This window comes from Alligator mississippiensis, chromosome 4 (genome assembly GCF_030867095.1).
Source record: "Alligator mississippiensis isolate rAllMis1 chromosome 4, rAllMis1, whole genome shotgun sequence".
Classification (NCBI taxonomy): domain Eukaryota; kingdom Metazoa; phylum Chordata; order Crocodylia; family Alligatoridae; genus Alligator; species Alligator mississippiensis.
The window spans coordinates 108607868-108628312 of NC_081827.1; the positions used below are offsets into that span (position 1 = coordinate 108607868).

General features: G+C 45.2%; 1 protein-coding gene across 5 annotated transcripts in view; it reads left to right on the forward strand.

Moving 5' to 3' along the window:
• Positions 1-1283: 1283 nt before the first annotated feature.
• The window catches only part of KIAA1549 (KIAA1549 ortholog), a 233159-nt gene continuing 213997 nt past the window's right edge, over positions 1284-20445 (forward strand). For 2 of the 5 annotated variants that reach the window (XM_059726454.1, XM_059726455.1), the window contains exon 1: positions 2855-3156. In XM_059726454.1, coding sequence (XP_059582437.1) covers positions 3027-3156 — 130 coding nt within the window. In that variant the 5' untranslated portion in view covers positions 2855-3026. Of the gene's footprint in view, positions 1499-2854; positions 3157-20445 lie in introns of those variants that run through there. The other 3 variants (XM_014608613.3, XM_014608618.3, XM_059726456.1) reach the window with 2 other exon arrangements.

The following is a 20445-nucleotide window of genomic DNA, read 5'->3' on the forward strand; positions in this document are numbered from 1 at the left end:
TCTAAGAAATTATTTTACCTCCTAAAAGGAACTCCTGATGGTAGTTAAATTTATAAAACATTGTCACCACTATTAGTATGGTGGGAAGCTTGTTAAGGACAGAACAAGCATCCTTGCAATGGTTTTTCAGATGGCAGGTTGCTGAAGAAACAGAAGTGCGGTGCTTACAGAGTCAAATGCAGGATCAGGTATAAGTCAGGAAAGGTTAGTGCCTTGTTTGAATATCTAATTGTAAATGCTGCCCTCCCAGCAGGAGAGCAAGGACTTGGTTGCTCAAGGGAATGAATGAGCTCAGGAAGAGATAGCAGTCTCTTTTGCCATAATTTGCAGCTGTGCAGTGATTCTGATTCATGCAGTGCAAAAGTGGGTGCAGGGTTGTGGGAATGTTCTTCAGGACAACTTAAGCTTCCTGATAAGGTAGTCCTGACAGTAAAATAGTGTTTGATTCTGGAATATAGTAGCCTCTCATAATACCAAAGTAAAAATGTTTTGGTCACAAAGGAGAAGCCTGGGGTTTAATGGTGGAATATTGTATAGGAGAAAGGAAACAGTCAGCCATTAGAGTGATCACCTTTGATATCATGCTGGAAACAGGGAGTCTAGGCATGTTTCCCTCCTTGAAATATTTAAACTTAGAAATGTTTCATTTTCCACCCTCTATTTGCTATTTCCATATTGGGCCAAGTCTTTGGCTGGTATAAATAATAATAATAAAAAAAGCTTGATTAATTTCAACTGTGCTTGTTTATATGGCCGAGGATCCAGCCCTTAATATTTTTCTCCATGAGTTATGGGAAGTCTGGAAAGTCAGTTCTGTCTTTTCTAAAACCATAGATAGCACTTTATTTCTAATGTCAGCAAACACAGTGCCGTTTTTTCACAAGGTTGCTAGCACCTGATTCTTTAGGGAAGACACAATATTTGCCTCTTGCGATCAGTGGTTACTATTGGAAGCCAAATTAGGAGATCTCTCATGTATAGTTACCCTGTTTAATTGTGACTGTGCAGCTGGAAACAAGGTGAGGCAGCTCAGCATCCCAATGGGAATCTCTTTCAACCAGCTGCTCAGTGGTTATGACACTTGTTGCATAGTTGTATAAACAGGAGTTCTAATTAGGCGTTGTGGAGAAATGGCCTCTTCAGGTTTTTTTTATGGCTTTTGTTGCCAAAGTAGAGTGGGAGGTGGGTGACTCTTCTGTTATATAAGTGTCATATAAGTAACCTTAACTTTGATTTTTTGTCTTGTCAGCAGCCACAATCCTTTGATTTGAGGATGATCTCTGCCACAGCTCACTGATGGATCTTGAGGTGACTTCAGAGTCCAATCTTTGAGCCACAGACCTGTCTACAGAAGTTGCAGGTCTTTCTGCAGGGGAAAGGAGGCTGGCTAAAGGCTGCAATTTCCTTCCCCCCCACCCTTCCTCCACTCCCTCTTCTCTGCTTTGAGGGCAAGATGCTTTACTTTGAAACAGGCTGCTGGTTCCTCCCAACTCTTGAGGTATGCATCCCTTTTCCTGCACTCCCCCATGTGACACATTAATTCACCTCTCAAACTTCTGCATGTGGCATGTTTGGAGGGGGAAAGGTGGGGTATCCATCACTTAGTATTCTCTGGTGGTGTTTCATCCTTGCCTCAGAGGACCTAAGTGCTTCCTCTTGGGAGGAGCCCCATGAGCACCAGGCTTCCCAGGGGCTTGTGCTGAACTTCCTCTTGACAGCTTTGAGGCTTAAAACAGGAAGATTAGATCATGTTATCCAAGGGTTTTCTAATGCTAATTATCATAAAAGAAACCTGTGAATCAACGTGGGCCTTCACGTGTTGGTGTTATAGGTAAGTAGTTTTTTGTACCAGGACCCATTTGTAAACAGTCCCATAGCAAGCAGGGGGAGAGAGGGTAGAGCAGGGTGACAACCCTGGGCACCAAAGTGAAGGGGCCGGGCTGGCGGAAGGACAGTTCCCACCGCTGCACGCATTCCCAGCCGAGCGTGAGGGCGTGTGCCCCCCAGATCTGTGAGCGGGGCGAGGGCTGGCTGCTGCTGTGGGCTTTGCCCTGGGCACCAACCTTCATTGCTACGGCACTGCTCGCAAACATTGACGGCCAGTTGGGACCCCGTGCCCCTCACTCCCTACCTGTCATAGCCTCCCACCCACCCCTTAATGCAGGGGCAGGTAATTATTTTGGGTGGAGGGCCGCTTACTGAGTTTTGGCAAGCCATTGAGCGCTGCAGGAGAGGCAGCCAAGGGCAGATAAATATTAATTTTCTAAATTTTTAGGGGGGCCGCAGGCTGAGCAGAATGGCCTGGCGGGCTGCATTTTGCCCACCCCTGCCTTAGCCCGTGGGGCAGAGGGTGTGTGCATGGGGGGCTGAAACTCTGCCAGCCTGCAGGGGAAAAGCCAAGCGCTTCCCACGCTTTTCTCCTTCCAAGGAAACTCCATTTTTACAGTTTGTTCCCACCCTTTCCTATAGCCTTAGGTTGAGAAACGGGGCTACTAACCCCGGGGGAGGGGGGGTACTCATGGCAGCCAGAAGCCAACGCTTGCTTTATTTCCCTTTTCTTAACCTCCTCCAAAAGCAAACCCCACCCTGCAGCAGCAGGAGGAGAGGACCCACGACCCCCCTCGCGCCCTAGTCGGGGAAAGCGCAGCGGGCACGCTCCCCACACAGACAGCGCCCTGCCGGGGCAGGCTCCCGCCCTCACACGGAGAGGGGGGGTCGGAACGCTCTTCCACCGGGGGGAGGGGAGGCGGCGGGGCTTAGTGACGTCACCCCACTGGCCCCTCCCTCAGCCCCCAGCTGAATGGCCGGGGCTCGCCCCTCCCCCCCGTGCGTGCGGAGCTGGGCCGCGGAGCGCGCGCGCAGGTGCTGGGCTGCCCCGCTCCGCTCCGCTCTGCCCTGCCCTGCCCCGCCCCCGGGGCTGCTGGTCGCCGGCGGCGGCTGGGGCCGGCATGAAGCGCCCGGGAGGGCCGTGAGCCGCCGCTGCTCCCCGCCCGCTTTGCAGCCCGGGCTCGGCGGCGGGGGGATGGATGCGCGGGGGCGGCAATGACTTGATGCGGGGCTGGGCCATGGCTGCCGGGCTGCGGGGCTCGGCCCGGCTCGGCGCCGCGCTGCTGCTGCCCCTGCTGCTGTCCGTGCCCGCCGCCTGCCCCGCGCCAGGTAAGGGAACAAAGGCGGCGGCGGCATGCCGGCTCGGGGGCGGCGGCCGGGGACGGGGCTCTGCTTCTGCAGGAGGGGAAGGGAGTCGTTTCCCATGTGCCAGATCTCCGAGGGCGGGGATGGGGCCTGCCGGGACCCTGGAGGAAGCCGGCTGCCTTCCCCTGCTGCTTGGCCTGGCGGCTGGCTCGGGCCATCAGGTGTTTGGCACCCACCATGGGCCCTCACAGGCCTGGGGGTCCAGTGTTCTCCTGGTGCCCCCCGGCGCTGGTTTGGGGGTCCCTCTGATGGGCTCTGGCGGCCCCAGGCATTCATGGACTGGCGCTTCCTGCATGCTGGGTGTCGTGGTTTCACCAAGTCTTGGCCACTGTGGCTGCTGTGATGCTCTCCCAGATGGACCCCCCCCCCCAGTCTCCAGAGCAACAGCATTTATTTTTTGTCTGAAGGCAGTTCCTAGCATCCACAAAACGGAGGAACCTCCAGAGGTCGCCTAGGCCCTGCAGCTTGTTGCCCGGGGTGTTTGTTGAAATAAAACCTCCTGGGGGATAGGATTTCTCCAAGTAGCTTTAGCATCCCCACATGTTTGGGGTCAGGCTGAAATAATGTTTCTGGGATTGCTAGGGCACATGCTGTTTCCTTGGGGGTTTCACAAAGTCTTGGGTTTGGGGAAGGCAGCCGCTGCAAAGCTCTCTCAGATGAACAAGCCCTCAAATCGCCAGAGCAGCACAGCCTCTTTTGCCTGAAGGCAGTTCCTGGAATGGGAAGACAGGGCTGCGAGGAACCTCGACAGGTCGTCTTGTCCACACGGTTGCTCGAGGTGGGGCAGCATCTCTGTTTAAATTGCCCCAGACAAAAGGTTGTCTAACCAGCGCTTAAAAACTTGTGCCGATAGAGAAGGGTTATCCGGTCCAGTGCTTAACCACCTTTGTAATTGGAAAGTTTTTCCTGGTATAAGTTAATAGTTATACTTCATGTATTAACTTAGAGTTGTTGCTCTTTTCAGCTACCAGTGAGTATATGCTCTTTTGCTTTAGATATATTAAAATAAACTGTAAAGTATTTAAAAATATGAATCTCAAAGGAATGCCATTGAGTTTTGGACTCGTATAAGCACATTCCTTATTCCATATTTGCTCACAGATGACTGTTCCTGCTTAAACGCAACAGATGACATTTCATACAGCAGCAGGCTGTCTGGTGATGTAAGCTTTTGTTTTCGTGGTGATGTGCATTTTTGTTGACGTCCCACTTTAATATTCTTTAGATGATGATATAGGGGAGGTATGATAGCTGTGTTGTTGTTTTTTTTGATACAGGCTAGTAAAAATATTTTTAGCTGCTTGCTTTTGACCATAAATGAGAATTGTTTAGCCACTCTTGCATTACTTATCAGCTTTTAAGTACAGTGGCTGTGGACTTGTCATTTCTATTAATATTGAAGATGTTGGCATTCTGTCTATTTTCCTTTTGATGCTGTTTTATAAGTAAACCAGTTTCCTAGCTGTTGATGGGTAACAGTATGTCTAATTTAATATTAGGACTTCTAAGGTAAAGGGGTTGGAGTTGCCACTTGCTCTTGCTCTTGCACTTGCTCTCTCACACTGCACAGAAGATCAACCCAGGAATCTGTAAATGATTTTCTATCTTGCCTGCCTTTCTTCATCTTTATTAAACCTTGTGGAGCTTTATTAAACATTTGGGTTTACCCAGGACGTAATGAAAACGAGATGGTGTCATGTAACCTTATTGCACTTGGAGTCTGTTCTTTAGCTTGCCTGGCATGAATGACTCCTTCAGCATCTATTGCCTGTCACTCTGAGATACAGAATACTGGACTAGATGGACCCATGGTCTGACCTAGTGTGGCATTTCATGTGGTCTTTTAATGCTAAGCACTCTGAACAGCTGGGTCTTATGTATATGAAACTAGGTGCCCAAAATTAGTGAGTAGTTGTGTCCTTAATTTCTCTGCGTCTCGGTATAACAGTTGATCTTTTACAGTCGAAAAAGCAAAACTGTTGAACGGGCTTACAACAAGCTGATGAAATAATTGTTCATTAGAGCAACTTGCTTCCATTTGAAATGATGAAGGGGACATTGCTTCTGCTTCATTTTCTTCAATACAGGCTCAGCTCATCTTTTGGAGCACCGAGTCCAGCTGCAATTGTAGTCAACAGAAACATTTCCAATTATTTTTTTTCAGTGGAAACAGAAGCCAGATTCAGCCAGGTGCTTAAGCAAATGCTTAGTTTAAGCAAGTGAATAGATTCTTTACAGGTTTAAAAGGAGTTGTGTGTTTGAGTACCCTGTAGAACTGTGGCCTTGAGAGTACAGTGGTTGTAATTTATTACTCTAACTTGGGTAACTCCAGTATTGACAAGAGTGGGGAGCTTATCTTGTATTGCCACAGTGTCATCAAGCTAGAGAGGAGAGTTATGTGCAGGATGACCATGGAAAGGTCTCTGAGGACCAGAGGTCGGGTTGAGTTGTGGGATGGGGTTTCAGATAGATATAATTTCTTTTTCATTGCCTTCTGTGATGGTTACAGTCATCGATGGTTACAGTCATCTGTTCATGATGGTATGTGTCTTTTGTCATGGGCAGCTCTGCTTGACAAGCTTATTTTCCTATCTTTACAGAGTACTGATGTGGCTAGTAGTCTGCCTTTTAGCTACTGCTCTGCTTGCTAAATTTGCCATTTGTCAGATGTCAGCTCTTTGCTACAGGTTGCTGATGTATTGCAGAAGCAAGCTGTTCCTTATTAGTACTCTAAACATGGGGATAATATAGCATGTTTCTCAGTTGTATCTGTATTGTGAGTTATACTACTCTCTGCAGACCTAGATCATGTCTCTTCTATATAGACATGGTCTCTCTCACTCTCCATTGAAGAAATCAGTCCCTGACCACTTTGATTTGCTTTCTCTAATACTCTTCAGGTCTTTGACACTGTTTAAAAGGGCAGTGACTTGAAGACTATCCTTGGTCCTGGAGAGGCTGGTGACTATTGTCAGGAGTCCTGCTAACCTAAACAACCTGCTCTCAGTTAATTAAACCTCACATTCCAAATCATTTCTGGGGCTTTGGAGCCTCACTTATAATGCAAGTCTTTGATGCTTTTTGCTCTGTATTTTAAAATCTGTTATTCACAGCCTTTCTCAGTGTTATGTAATACAAGTAATATAAATTACTTAAGAGCTAAATTAATCACTATGCACTGTTAGAACTTGCGTATAATGGGGAGTGAGCGTGGGAGAACCAACCCTGTAAAGGCAAGTCGAGATTTTTACAAATTTATTTTAAAATGTTCAACTAACGCAACTTCATGACCCCTAACTTTTTACAGTCAACTTTAAATTTTTTAACAGTGACTAGTTTGCAAGAGTTTTCTAGGCATGCCTGAGAGGTCTGACACCTCCCCCCCATCCTCTCCCTTATACAGATTTATCAGCTGCCTCTTTGGTTTCAGCTTTTTCACTTTTAATGATCAGTGCTGTTCTGCAGGCCAGAGGCCAGGAGCGCTGTTTTGCAGGCCAGGCATGAGGGCAGTGGATCAGGGTAGTAGAACACTTAACAACCTTACTAATTGGGATTGACCCTGTGCCCTTAGGAAAACAGGCAGTTGATGGGGAATTGTACAGTGTACTCGCACCTCTGTATTGCTGTACTGATACAAGTGTTGCAAAATGGTTGCAACTTTTTAAACCTGTTTCTTATAGGAGGATGCTGATGCATCCTTAGGAAAGCCGACCCCTTCTCCTGTTTTTTAAGCCATTTAGAGTCAAATGTTTCATTTTAAAGTACTCGGCATATATGGAGATTTAGAAAGGTGTCTTCTCAAAGTTTCAGAAGTAGCAAGGGAGTTCCTAATCACAAACAAAGAGGTATTCTTCAAAGGACTCCAAGAGAAGGAAAGAAACTGCAGGAACAACATGTGCTTGGTTGGAGTGTGGTTGTTTGGCACGCTACTGTAATTTCCTCATGCTGGTACATGAGACAGGCAATGTAACAGACTGTCAACAGAACAGTGCAACTGGTTATACTGAAAATGCTGTGAAATGCATATAAGGAAAAACCTGTTGGAATATTATGCACAGGGCTAATAGTCTCACTTGTTAAGGTTGCCTGATACTTGCTCTTTATAAAACCAGGTTGCTTATAACTGCCAGCTTTAATGGTTTAGACTGAATTTTTTCATGCTCAGTCTTTGGGTTGAGATTTTTTTATTTTTTTTTATATTTTTTTTAATAAAGCCTGAACTGTTCAGTTGGTGAACTTTCTTTTTGAACAATTCTGATGAACTTTTCTTTGAACAGCTCCAATGAACTGCTCATTTAGGGAAGAGACTTTAAAATTTGGTAATGGGTAGCCTTTGTGTAGGGCGGTGCTTTTTGTTATCTCTGTAGAAAATCTGCCCAAGTATGGCTACTCTTATAAGCTTCTAAAGAATAATAGTAGAGGCTTCAGATTTTTAGCAGCTGAAACTGAAGAATAATCTGTCCTTGCTGATCAGGCTTCACACATGCCATCCTGTCAAAGCAACTGTCCTCTAAGAAGGGTGACAGGTGAATTTCGACTCTTCTTGTAATGGCTAATCCGAGGTGCTCTGAACTGTAGTGGGCTGAGCCTGACACTGAGACCTGCTGTCCTGTGTTTCTAATGATCCACCTCCAGCATGAAGGCAACATAGAAGAGGAAGCTTCCTGACTTGAATGCAAAAGGGATAATAGCTTGATTGAAGCAGGGAGTCTGAGCCTGGAATGTGTGTAGGACAGAGAAACTTTGCCTGGAAAGAAAACAGAACTGGAAGCTGGAGTGGGAGAGGGCACTGGAGCGGATGGTGATGGAGTCTGCAGCTGGCTGGGGGGACACTGAGATTGGACAGGGTGGTATAGGGAGAAGGGGTAGATTGGGATTAAATGAATGAGATGACTAGGTACAGGAAATGATGGGAGATCAGGGAAAGATGGGGAGACAGAGCTAGCAAGGACGGTAGGGGATTAGGACAGGGTAGGCAAAGAAATGAGAGACAAGGAACTGGGGAGAACAGTAAAGGGGAGACTTGGAACTGATGAGTGGGGAGACTGACTTTGGAGCCAGTGGGATGGGGAGAAAGACATAAGAGCTGAGAGCTATGAGAATTTGGGACTGTGAGCAAGGAGACTAGGGACAATGAATTATGGGGGGGGGGGAGGGGGGGAGAGGAGTTGTCATTGATATTCAAATACTGAGAGTACAGGAGATCAGAACAGCCAGGCATGTAGTTTGGGACTGGCATGAGGAGCCTGTGGGGTAGAGACTGAGTAGGAAGGGGAAGAGCACTAGCACAAGTAGTAGTCTATGCTAGGGGTGCTCAACCCCTGGTGCTGTCATCTGACCTGCAGGGCTCCATAGACATCTGTGGGGAGCACTGTGAGCCATGGTGCTGTATGTTAGATAGGGGATGCAGCCCAGCATGGAGCTTGATCATGGCTGGGTAGATTTGGCAAGGGGGCTTGTGGACCAGTCCTGTCTGGGTGCCATTCCTCTGGCCCGTGGGGCCAAAACTGTGAACACCATTCATATATATGTACAAGAACACTCCCTGCTGATATTGCCTACTTCATCAGTTCAAATAAAAAGGCCTGTATGGTGGATCTAAAGGTTCTACCCTTGTTGATGGGTGTGTGTGTGTGGAGGGAAACCTTAGAAAGTTCACACGTATACAGCTACAACTGAAAGAAAATTAGTATTGCAAGGTTAAGTGCTGTGGGGTAGGAGGTATAGGTTGACCCTGCAATCTTGGTTTGCTGCTTTTGTATGTATGATTGATAACAATCTTTGCCTACATGATAACGTTTTCCCCACCCCCATGGAGGCCCTGGGGTGCTGCCTGGAGAAGTAGCTTTTCTCTCTTCTACATAATCTCTGTGATCTAGGCAAGTCATTTCAACCAAACTTTTCACAGGTAGCCATGTGTTCCTCACTGTCTGAACTTGAGACACTTTGGGTTGGATTTTAAGAAGTACCAGGCACTCATAACTTCAGCAGAGGTTAATAGAAGCTGTGTTTTGAAGGGAAATAAAGCAATATAGAGGATATTTAATGACATGATTAGGAAGCAGGTTCAAAATAAACAAATTAAGTTTTCTTTCAATAAGTGTAATTAATTTAAGTCAATGCAACAAGATTTTGTACAAAGGCTACACTTTAACTGGGTTCAAAAAAGGATGAGACAGTCAAGCAGGAAAGATCCATCACTGCTTATTAAATAGCACTTTTTGGCCCCTCAAAGCTGGAAACTGTAAGGGAAGAGGGAGGGAAAGGGATGGTCAGTCTGCATAGGCCCTGCATAAAGCTCTTCATTAACACTGGCCCTCTATCATTGTGAGATACAGAATACTGGACTAAATGGGTCTGTGGTCTGGTCCAGTATGGCATTTCTTATGTTCTTAGAATGCTAAGAATATCTGAAGCTGTGTACCCAAAATTAGTGAATAGTTGTCATTGACAGCTCTGCATCTTTATTCCATTTTTTAAAATGGGTATAATATCGCTCCTCACTTCATAGGGGTATTGTGAAAATAGTCATTAGTTTTTGTAAAACACACAGATAGTGTGGTGATATATGCCATAGGAAAGCACATGAGGAAATTAACTTCTATTTTCAAAGCATACTATGACTAGAGTGTACTAGCATAGGCCAGGCATTGAAAAAAATATAAAGCAAAGTACTCAGGAGCTGCTCATTAAGAAAAAAATGTCCATCCATGACACTTAAGCATGACAGGATGCCTGTAGAAAAATAGCATATTATCATGTAATTAAAGACCATAGAATGGTTGCCGAAAGGTGCTAGATTAAGGACACATAGGCAACTTAATGTTGGTATTTCTTCACTTCTGAGCACTTGCCTTTGTAATCTTTATGTTTTTTAACGTGTTATTTTGTATGTGTGAAAAAAAATCTGTTTAATAAATTCTATAGACTTTCAGCAATAGCAGTGAGCCCTGAGCTATTAAGAGGTACAACATTTCAAAATGGAAAAAAGGTGTGCTTTTTGTTATTAGGTGAATGTCTCAATTCATTGTGCACTCTGTTTTATGATCTACAGTAATATAAAAATTTCATTAAATGAGAAAGAATAACAAAAAAAAGGTTGGGGGAGTGAACCCAAGCTAATGTTGCTAAAGGGATGTTAACTTTATTTTCTGAGGTTTTTACTTTACGGTTTTACTACTTGGCATTAACAAAACATGTATGTTTAGTTTTCTATGTATAAAATGCCTAGAACTAAAATGCCTGAGGACGTGCATACATGTCTTATGTCACATGCGTTTCCAAAAAATGTGTACTCTTCTTGTTAGTACTCATGTATTTGAATAAGTATGGGGTCAGGAGAGGTACAGTTCCAAGTATTACAAAACTGTACTGGTGCTTTTATGACATTAGATGGTGAAAGGACTGGGGACTGGCTACCGCTGATGCAAAGTTAGGGTCTGACCATCATTTGCATGGTGGGTGGGATATCCTAGCATGCAATGTGCTTTGAAGACAGATGTCCAAAGAAACAACAACATTTTTATTCTTTAGTCACCTGTATTTCATATATCCCATGATGTAGGGGCTCTGCTACACTGGAAGTGCTAAGCATATGAAACTGGGTTTCTTGACTGAAATGTTCTAATGCTCATTACTTCTTAAAGAGTGAAATGAGGGGCCACAGGACTTGGGGTAAGTTGAAAGCGGTCTAATACCTAATAGTCTATGTATGTGCAGATCCCTAGCAAGGCAGGCCTTCTGGAATAGTGATGCTTTCTACTGTTTGTGTTCAGTGCTGCAGTTTGTAAATGTTATTTCCAGGTTTTTTAAATCCAGCAACGTTATGGATTGCATTCTTCACTGAGGACTACTTGCTTGCCAGAGCAAGCACTGTTCAAGGCTCAGGTGTGTGTTTGTACTGAGGAAGAGTGGTCTTCCTCTCCTCTCAGTTCTTCAGATGGCTGAAGAGATTCTCCCAAAATAAATAAATAAAGGTCTCTCCTTTTCTTTAACAGCTGATTTTTAACTCTTACTTTCTTGTCTCAGGACTAAGCATTTATCATTGCTTCCTGTTTAGGAGCTCTGCTTCCTGCAGTCCCTTTTCAGCATCTGCTTATGGAAACGTTTGCATCTGAGTTTAAGTCTATTATAGAGTGGAAACAAACATAATCTTTGTACTGCCATACACATGTGTATGGGGGCACAAAGTGAAAGCAAACAGATGTCCATATCTTGTGTTGCACCAAAAATGTTCAAATTTGTACTAGCAACAGAAGGCAGTAATAAATTGGGCTGCTATATTGCAGCCCACGTGTTTGCTTATGGTGGAAGAGTTTGGGTAGCATGAAGCTGCCAGGGCTCTCCAGCTTCTGTGGACCAGGGGGTCTTCAGGCTTGAGCCCAGTCCTGCATACTCTAGAAATTCCCAGGCAGGATTGGTCTCCTCAAGTCTTGGGAGTGCCTGCCTTGCTTTCCCATATCACCCAGATCCATCTCTCCAGGGAAAGTCAGGGCTTTGTGGTGAGTGTTTGCAAGCGGGGGACCCCAGGCAGCACATGGGAATCCCAGTGCACATTCCCTGGTGCAGCACAGAGTCTGGGCTGTGAATGTGGATGAAGGACCTCCCCCATGGGGAACCCACAACTCTCTGCTTATAGGTGCATGCAGGGAAATTCCTGTAGAGGGACACGCCCTGTTTGCTAGCAGGACAGAAGGGAGGGGAAGGGGGGACCTTTTCAAATCTCCCCTTGCACTTGCAGATGCATGTGAGGAAATCCCTTGCAGAATGACTTTGCTGTGTATGTCTCCAAGTGCAGAGTGGGGGGTCCCCCCTTCACGCTTGCAGGGTTCCCTCTACATACCTGCAAGTGGACATGGGTGAATCCTTTTATAGACGCACCTGCCAGGAGATCCCCCTACAGGGGATTCAACTGCTCAACACCTATGTTGTGGCACAGCTGCTCACATTCCACTGAAGATGTCTGTTTCTACCCTAAGCTGCAGATCTACCCGCAGTTTCTACCCTAAGCTGCAGATGCCTTCTGCCATTTATAAGGAGAGTTGTGTGGCATCAGGTATATTTATACTGTGACCCTGTCACTTTTGGGGAGATGTATCCCACCCACCTGCACCAGCTCTCAGTACCAAACCCCCAAATCTACTTGTAAGCCACTCTGGGGGTGTCCCCATTGCCCCTCTCAGGAGAGTGGCCATGAAGAGTGCTCTTGGAGCAGCTTTACTGCTTTCTGTCTGCATTTGGGGTGTGCAAACAGAACTGGATGGCTGTGGTGTGCTTGAGAGCATTTTTCATTGAGTTACAGGAATACAGTGTAGACATATCCCTAGTGGCTGATAAACTCTTACCTAGCTGTTGTTCAGGCTCTGATTGTAAATGGAATTAGTTTAGAGTTTTATGTGTTCAGACTCCAATGGCTGAACCTTTAATCATAAAACTATCGCAAGTAATTGGCACAACTTGACAGTATCAGCAGACAAAGCATTGTGGGGGAGGTATCTTTAAGCTTATATTCAGGCTTTTGGTCAGGCAGAATGGGGGAGTTTATAGCTTAACTGCTCTTGTTTCCAGTTACTTGATTTCCCAAGCACATACATTCACTTAAAGCTGGAATTGATGTTGACTCAGGACTAGTTTTTGCGTTATAGTTGGGTTAGAAATTGCACAGCGCAAGAAAACAAAAATCCTGATCCAGATCAGAAGTCTGGTTTGAAGATGATTTCAATTAGAAGTTGATAGTGACCTTACTTCCTGTCCTTACACTGAAAGATGAAACAGATCTGGGCTTCCAGCCATCAACTTCCAGTTCCGCAAAGACGTAATATGTTCCGCTCTTAAAGAACAAAAAAATTGGTTTCCTTTGTCTTTCCAGAGTGCATGTGCTTTTTATAGTAACATGGTAAAAACTTATTTAAAGGCGTATTAACTGCATCGTACTTCAGCCGAAAGAGGTTTTATTTAAGGTTCTTATAACTGGAAAAAGTTAAAGAAAAGAATCTTGTATTGGCTAAACTTCTTTGAGCACCGGATAGCACTTTTGTGAATAGTTACTTTGCTTGTCTCACTATAGTCTGTTTATAAACTATAAAAAAAGTCAGTGCATGTCTAGAGAAGACAAAACACATTTTTAAACTCATTTTGTCTTTTAAAATGTACTAGCATTCCAGTAGACACTGTTCTTAAAAACAAACAACTCCTTCCTTTTCTCCTACCCCTCCCCGTTCTGTCCCTTCAGAATTTTCTAAGGGTGATTTTAAACATAATAACAAAGCAGAATATAGTTCTTTCTGTTTTATACTGATGTATTAATTCCTGTATCATTTCAGTATTTACAGTATTTGCTGTTTACTGTATGTAAAGATTGTCAAGTTAGAGTTTGCACTCAATGAACTCAAGAAATCTTGCGGTTCAGTTGACAATATCAAGTTTACTAAGCTTAAAATGATTTAGCATTTTTTCATGTTTACAATTTGTGTAAATTTTTAATTAAAAAATGCTTGAGCATGAGATCTTGTTGGAAGTTTCAAATGGCTGTGTTATCTTGCCTCTTGGCAATAAATGCACTAAAGGTGCCTATACATGTGCTCCAACACATTCTAATTAGAACGTGTCGGAGCAGACTCAATTAACCAAGTCTGCTGGAGTGTTCTAATTGGAGCGCTCCAGCATGTTGCAAGGTCATATGTATTCAGTGTCCCGCATTCAGAATGGACATGGGGGCACTTCTTAACTAAAACTCATTGAACAGGCTTTAATTAAAGCACCCCCATGGCCATTTTGAAATGTGGGATGCTGAACATATGTGACGCTGCAGCATTTTAATTAGAGTTGCTGTCCAGGAGTCACTCTAATTAAAATGTCTTCCTCCTACCCTAGAACACATGAACAGACACATTATGGTTCTTATGCCATATGATATATACCACATAATTTAAAGAAGATGCTTTAGAAATGTTGTAGACCTCTCTAAATATACATATATTGCGATATTCCTTTTTTTTCTCTCCTTATGAAAGTAGATCCTCTTTAAATTACCATAAGTTAAATTGTATTAACCTCCTGAGGAGGAGAACTTCAGTATTACCTAAAATAGCTTATCTAGATGCACAAAAAATCATAGTCTTATATTTGATACCTTCCAAGGAAGGTAGCCAGAATTTGAGATTCCCCTGAAAAAGTGCTTTGCAAGTGTTATATTTCATTTCTGTCATTGGTCTGAGAGTCTATCTTGAATGAGCTGGAGAGGGTGAAGAACCTTGCATATGAAAAGAGAAAACCTAAAGGAATTTACTTTTAAAAATGGCAGCATTACTAAGAAGTGCCTTTTCTCTGGAGAATTTTGGTTACTCCCTCACACTTCTCGGTTCTGATGGACCTAGCAAAGCCCCTGTGACCTGGGGTTGTCCTAGGGCAGTAGGCTTGCAAAAGCTACCTTCATTACTCCTGAAAACTTAGTATAACTATCTTCTGTTTGTAATGCTGGCTCTAAAGTACATGGCGATCCTTTTATTATTGACTTGGAGAGGGTGGTGAGTGTTTTCACCCTGAGCGTGCAGCCCCGAAGAGTTTTAAAATGTCTTTTGCTATTCTCCGTCTTATCCTCAAAACATTTGAGAATGTATTAACCCTAAAATGGAAGCATCATTTTGAGTTCTTAGTGCTTGTTGATATGGTTGTTTCTTTCAAACTACAGTAAAAGCTGTGTTATCAGGCACTTTACCATCTGGAATGCTGTATTAACCGGCATGCCGATCGACGTGGCGAAAGTGAAACCGGAAGTCTAACCATGGCACTTCTGGTTTCATGGAGTCCCACTTCGCCAACTTTGGACCACAGCCCGAGGCAAAGCAGCCAGCATGGGGGCCCCCCTCTGTGTCCCCCGGCACACTGATGCCAGGAAGTGAAAGCTGTGGCGCACCAGACATAGCGGGAGGCACAGTGGCCCAAACAGACAAATAACCAGCACTCTCAGATAACCGGCATATTTGATTAACTGGCACTCCCCATTCCCTATGGATGCCAGGTAACACAGCTTTTAGTGTGTGTGTAGTTTGACAGAAACAGCCGTCATCATATCCAGTATCAAGAAATCAAAATGGGGACCTGTATTTCAGATCATTTGTCTGTGTGTGTGTGGTACCTGAGCAAGAGCATTCTCACATTTTCTTTTGTGGGAGAAATGTTGTACAGAGATGTGTTTTTTGTTTTGTTTTTCCTTCCAGCAGTATGTGCAAGCAAAGTTGAAACACAGTAGTTAGGATTTTTTCGTAAACAATTTTCAGTAATTGTTCAGTAGTAGTTTTACCATAATTACTCCAATTTAAAAGATGCGTCTGTCACCCCCATTTAACAAGGCCTCCCAGCTGGGCCTCTTCTCCCACCCCACTGCATTTCCCCCTTACCTTTGCTCCATGCCACAAGCTCTGTCCATGCTGCAGCCTGGAGCACTGAGTAGGCTGCTACAGAGCAGGACTGGAGCCAGTGTTGGCTCCTTGCCGCTGCTGTGGGGTGCACCGGGGCCATGCTCAGTGCCTCCAGGCTGCAACGGGGATGGAGCCCACTGGCACTGGAGCAAAGGTAAAGGGAAGGTGGAGGGACAGGTGGGGCAAGATACTTTGGGGGGTGGAGGGGGCCTGAGGCTGCAGGGGGCAGAAGCAGAGTGAAGGGAGGAAGCAGGGGAGGAAAGGAAGGGGGTTGGGGAATGGGGAGTAGCACAAGGTAGGTAAGTGGAGTGGGGACAGGTTGCAGGGTGTTGTGCCCCACTACCTCCACACTACCTGCTCCCTACCACCTGCCTCCCTACTGCCTGTCCCCCACTTCTGCATCCACTGCCTGCCCCTTACTGCCTCCCCCTCACTGCCTGCTCTACCACATGCCCCTTTACTGCCTCACTTGCTGCCTATCCCTCCACTGCCTGCCTCATTACTGCCCCCTCATAAGCTCTCCTCCTCCCCCCCCCCCCCCCCAACCTGCAGTAGTTGTGGGGAGGGGATGAATTTAAGACAGTCCTTCAATGATTAGATTCCATACATAGAAGATTATATATAATGTCATATGAACAGTCTGTTTTCTATCCGTAATAGGCACCATTTATTTAAAAACCTGCAGCCCACCCATAGCGTTCCCTAATGGCTTGTGTTCCAAGTGACATATTTAGAATGAAGTCTTAGGATAGCTGACTTCTATAAGCAAGCAGGTAAACAACACTTATGTTTTTCCTGTGGGTGTTTTTGACTCCAAAAATGCTTGGTCTTGGAGTCAAAGTTGCTCATTCAAACTCAGCACCCTCTGAAATTAGTACCTCTGTCTTTTTGTATGGAATATGTGGGAATGATTAAACATCACTCCACATGGGTGCAGATCTAACCAATTCTGTCTCCACAAACACACTAAAATGAAGTTTTTCTTCAGCTGCCAGACTGTGACCTAAAATGTCAACACATGTTTCTACTCCATGTTTTTACTCTCGATCTATCTTCTTCCCTCCAGTTCTTTTTATAGGGCTTTATATGGTTTCACCACCACTTCCATTTTCTGTTTCCTTTATGTCCCTTCTTTTTCTTGTATCTTGTCTACTCCTCTGTCAGCCAGTTTTAATCATGCATTTGACTAGATCCCAGAAGTGTTGCATACACAAAGGAATAGGATACTCATTTTGGTTCTGTGCTCTTTGTGGGTCTTCTCGGCCCTGTAGGATAAGAGTGAAACTAGCTCAGGTCTTGGAATATTATGCTTCTTCGGGGAGAGGGAGAAGAAAAAAAATGCAGGCTACCTATAGCCCATGGTCATAATTAAATCCCTTTCCTGTTTCGTGCAACTCCTTTAAAAGTTAGTTTGTCAAGGGGAAACGGGTACTTATGAATTTGTTTCTTCCCAAGATAACCTTTGCTATTGATAAATATTATGTAGGAATAACCCTCCTTCCTCCCTACTAGAACTTGCTTAATTGCTAGTAATTTTTTTGCTTTATGGGTAGGGCTTAAGCTCTACTTTTATTGCTAACAATTTTACCGATTTAAAGATAAGAAGAACTATTAATTGCTTATATCCAATTGTCACCTTTCCTGTTCAATATGTATGGTATATGACACTGCTGGACCAGTTTATGCTTAGATTTCAGGTGAAGTGCCATCAATATGCTGATGATGTTCCACTCTTTCTCACCTGACCTGCCCCCACCCGAATCTGGGTCATTTCCTAGTGCCTGGCTGCAGTTGAAGTTTGGCTGTGGCTAAACCTATATTGAAGCTGAATCTAGACAAGGTCAAAGTGATGGTACTGGACAGACTCCTTGATCTGAGGGCTGCACTGGGACATGGGACACCTGTCACCTGAGGTTCATCCTCCCATTGTTACATAGGTTAGCAGCCTTTGGGTGTCCCTGGTACCTTTGCTGAAGGTCTTCAGATAGCAGCAGTGGCTAGGAGTGCCTTTCACCAACTCCATCTAGTTTTAATTTCAGATTATCATCATCAGTTGCATCCACACCTTTTTTACTGTAAACCATGCTGGGCTGTTGTGGAGAGAGGTGTCATACCAATCAAACAAATGAATAATTAAATACATCAGTTTGAGAACTGGAAGCTGTTAAATTCCACTAGGGCAAAAACATATGAGTGAGTTGCAGTTATTTAACTTAAATTTACTTTTGTTGTTGCAATATTTTTGTGTTGACTCTTGATCAAGGATGGGCAATTATTTGGGTTGGAGGGCCACTTAGGGATGCTGTGGGCTGGGTCAGTACCCCCCACTCCTCCGTGCTACATCAGGCAGGGTCAGCACCTTCCCCCAGCTCACCAGAACTCCCTAAGTGGCTCTGTCCTGGGCTTTGGCCCTGTACTGTCACCACCCAGTGATCCTGGCCCTAGGGTCACCATGGAGACTGGCTTGGGACTCCTGTGGGCAGGGCGTGCTCAGCCGCGCAGATGGGATGGAGCTGTGGGGAGGGTGCCTGGGAGCAGGGTGGCTAGGGCCAGGGCTGGGGTTGTGGAACAGTGACAGCACAGGGCTGGGGCCTGGGGCACAGTCATGATCTGCTACTGGGACCCCCACTGCCCACAGAGCTGGTGCCTGTTGCAGGGATGTGCAGGCAGTGGATCATGCCTCTGTCCTGGGCCCTGGCCTCATGCTGTGATGACCTAGAGTCCTGGCCCCTGTCTGCCCATCCTGCTCCTGGATGCTGCTCCCTGCCTGTCTGCGGCCCCATGCCATCTGCCCGGACGAGTGCACCCTGCTCGTGTAGGTCCTAGGCCAGTCTCCATGGAGACCCTGCCTGGTTGTTCCCTCCAGGGCCCCTGGCAGTGGGTGTGGGGCAGATGGGCTGGGTGTCTGGGCAGTGGGGTCAGGACCGATGCAGGCAGCAATAACCGGAAGGAGCTGCTGCTTTTGGGAAGCGAGGTCCAGCAACCGAGCCAGCCCAGCCCTGCTGCATGCTCAGGGGTGGTAGGATCAGCTGCATGCACCATGACCCAGGTTGCCCCCTGTGCCTGGCCCAGGTGTGGCTGTGGGACCTGCCGGAAGCCAGATAAAATCCCTTGGCAGGTGAGATCTGGCCCGTGACCATATTTTGCCCAGCCCTGCTCTTGAGTCTGCACACAGTTTAGTACATAGTTGCATTTTGAGCTATAGCTGTTGTATCCAGTCTGAAATTGTTCCCCTGAGTAAGTATGTATCTTCAGAGCTCTTGGAGGTGTGGTGGTCATGACTTGTTGGGTTAAACCAGCATTGAAAGCCTGACTAAAATCTGGGAGAGTGTTAATGTTCACAGTACGTGGCACATTGTGATATGGAGTGCTTTGGTTCCTGATTGATTGACTAAATTGGGTTACAAGGTTACTGTGACATTTAGCCTGTAGGAGGAAGACTGTGTGAAATAATTCTTTAGCAGTGTTTCATGTTATCTAAAATGTACTGTGATAGCCCAAACTGTGGACCATAGTAGCAAATAGAAATTGGAAGCTAATGCCTTGCATGATCAAGCCCAGGGTTTGAAAATTCGGTTGTCAGCACTGAGGATGAAATTTTCTTTAATGAGCATAGGTTTTAAAGCAGGGGTGGGCAATATTTTGGGCGGAGGGCTGCTTACTGAGTTTTGGCAAGCCATCGAAGGCCACATTACAGGCAGCCAGGGGCATATAAATTTTCTAAATTTTTAGGGGCCCCATGGGCCGGACAGAATGGCCTGGTGGGCCACATCTAGCCCACGGGCCATGTTTTACCCATTCCTGGTTTAAAGCCATTAAGCTCTTCAGAATTTAAACTTTCAGTTGGGGGAGCGTAGGGGGGTAGAGGAGGAGAAGTTTGAAGAAAAAACAAAAACTGAAACCAAAAAGAAAACCAGCCTTTTATATATCTTCTGAATGCTACCTTGGTCTCTGCTGCTGCTTGCAATTTTCTTACTGCTAAAAGAATGAAATGAAGAGCACTTTTGGTTTTTTATGTTGTTTCTATTCAGAGTCTAATGGGCAGCAGTAAAACGTGGCCAAGAACCATGACATGTCAGTCTTACTCACTGTTGCTTAGAAAAGCTGAACAGAAGCAAGAAAATTATTCATCAGGAAGAAACTACAATGTTCTCTTGCAGGGCCATGTTTCTTTAGTAAGAATGGTAGCTGTGAGGAATGTCTAGGGTTTTAGTAGTGGAAGTAAGTAATGTTTCTGTATATACAGGGAACAGCAGCGCTTGGTAAATGGGTGCCATTTTACATGGTCACTATTAGAGCAGAATGGCACCTAATTGCCATCACATTGAGATAGCAAACAGTTTTGCTTTCACTATGTTCTCCTTTTTTAATGAAGCTTCCTCCCCCTATTTTATTGCTGTCTCCTAGTTTTGAGAGCTTTTGAGCAGCTTCATTGGTAAACTGGCACATGGACTAGTGTTCTGCACTTTAGTACAACAGGTAAGATTTGCTATGTCCTTTCTGTCCCTAATGTTACTCTAATTGCACCAGCTGCTTGTTCTGAGAAACAAGCCAGTCTCTGGGTTTAGGCCAAAATCTTTGTTTTAAAACAATGTCTGCCAAGCAGTGATAAAGTTTGATATTGTTGTGTTGCAGGACAATGTCAGACAAAATCGTTCTTCAGTTGTGACTAGGGATCTACTAAATTCCAGCTGAAGCCATTTTTGCACTTTTTTGCGGCAGTCTTGTCCCTTCCTCTCCCCTTCTCCCTAGCTGCTGGTTGGCTGTGGGGCCCTAGCAGTCCTGCCTCTTGCCACTAATTGGCCAAGGAGTCAAAATCATGCCATAATTACAC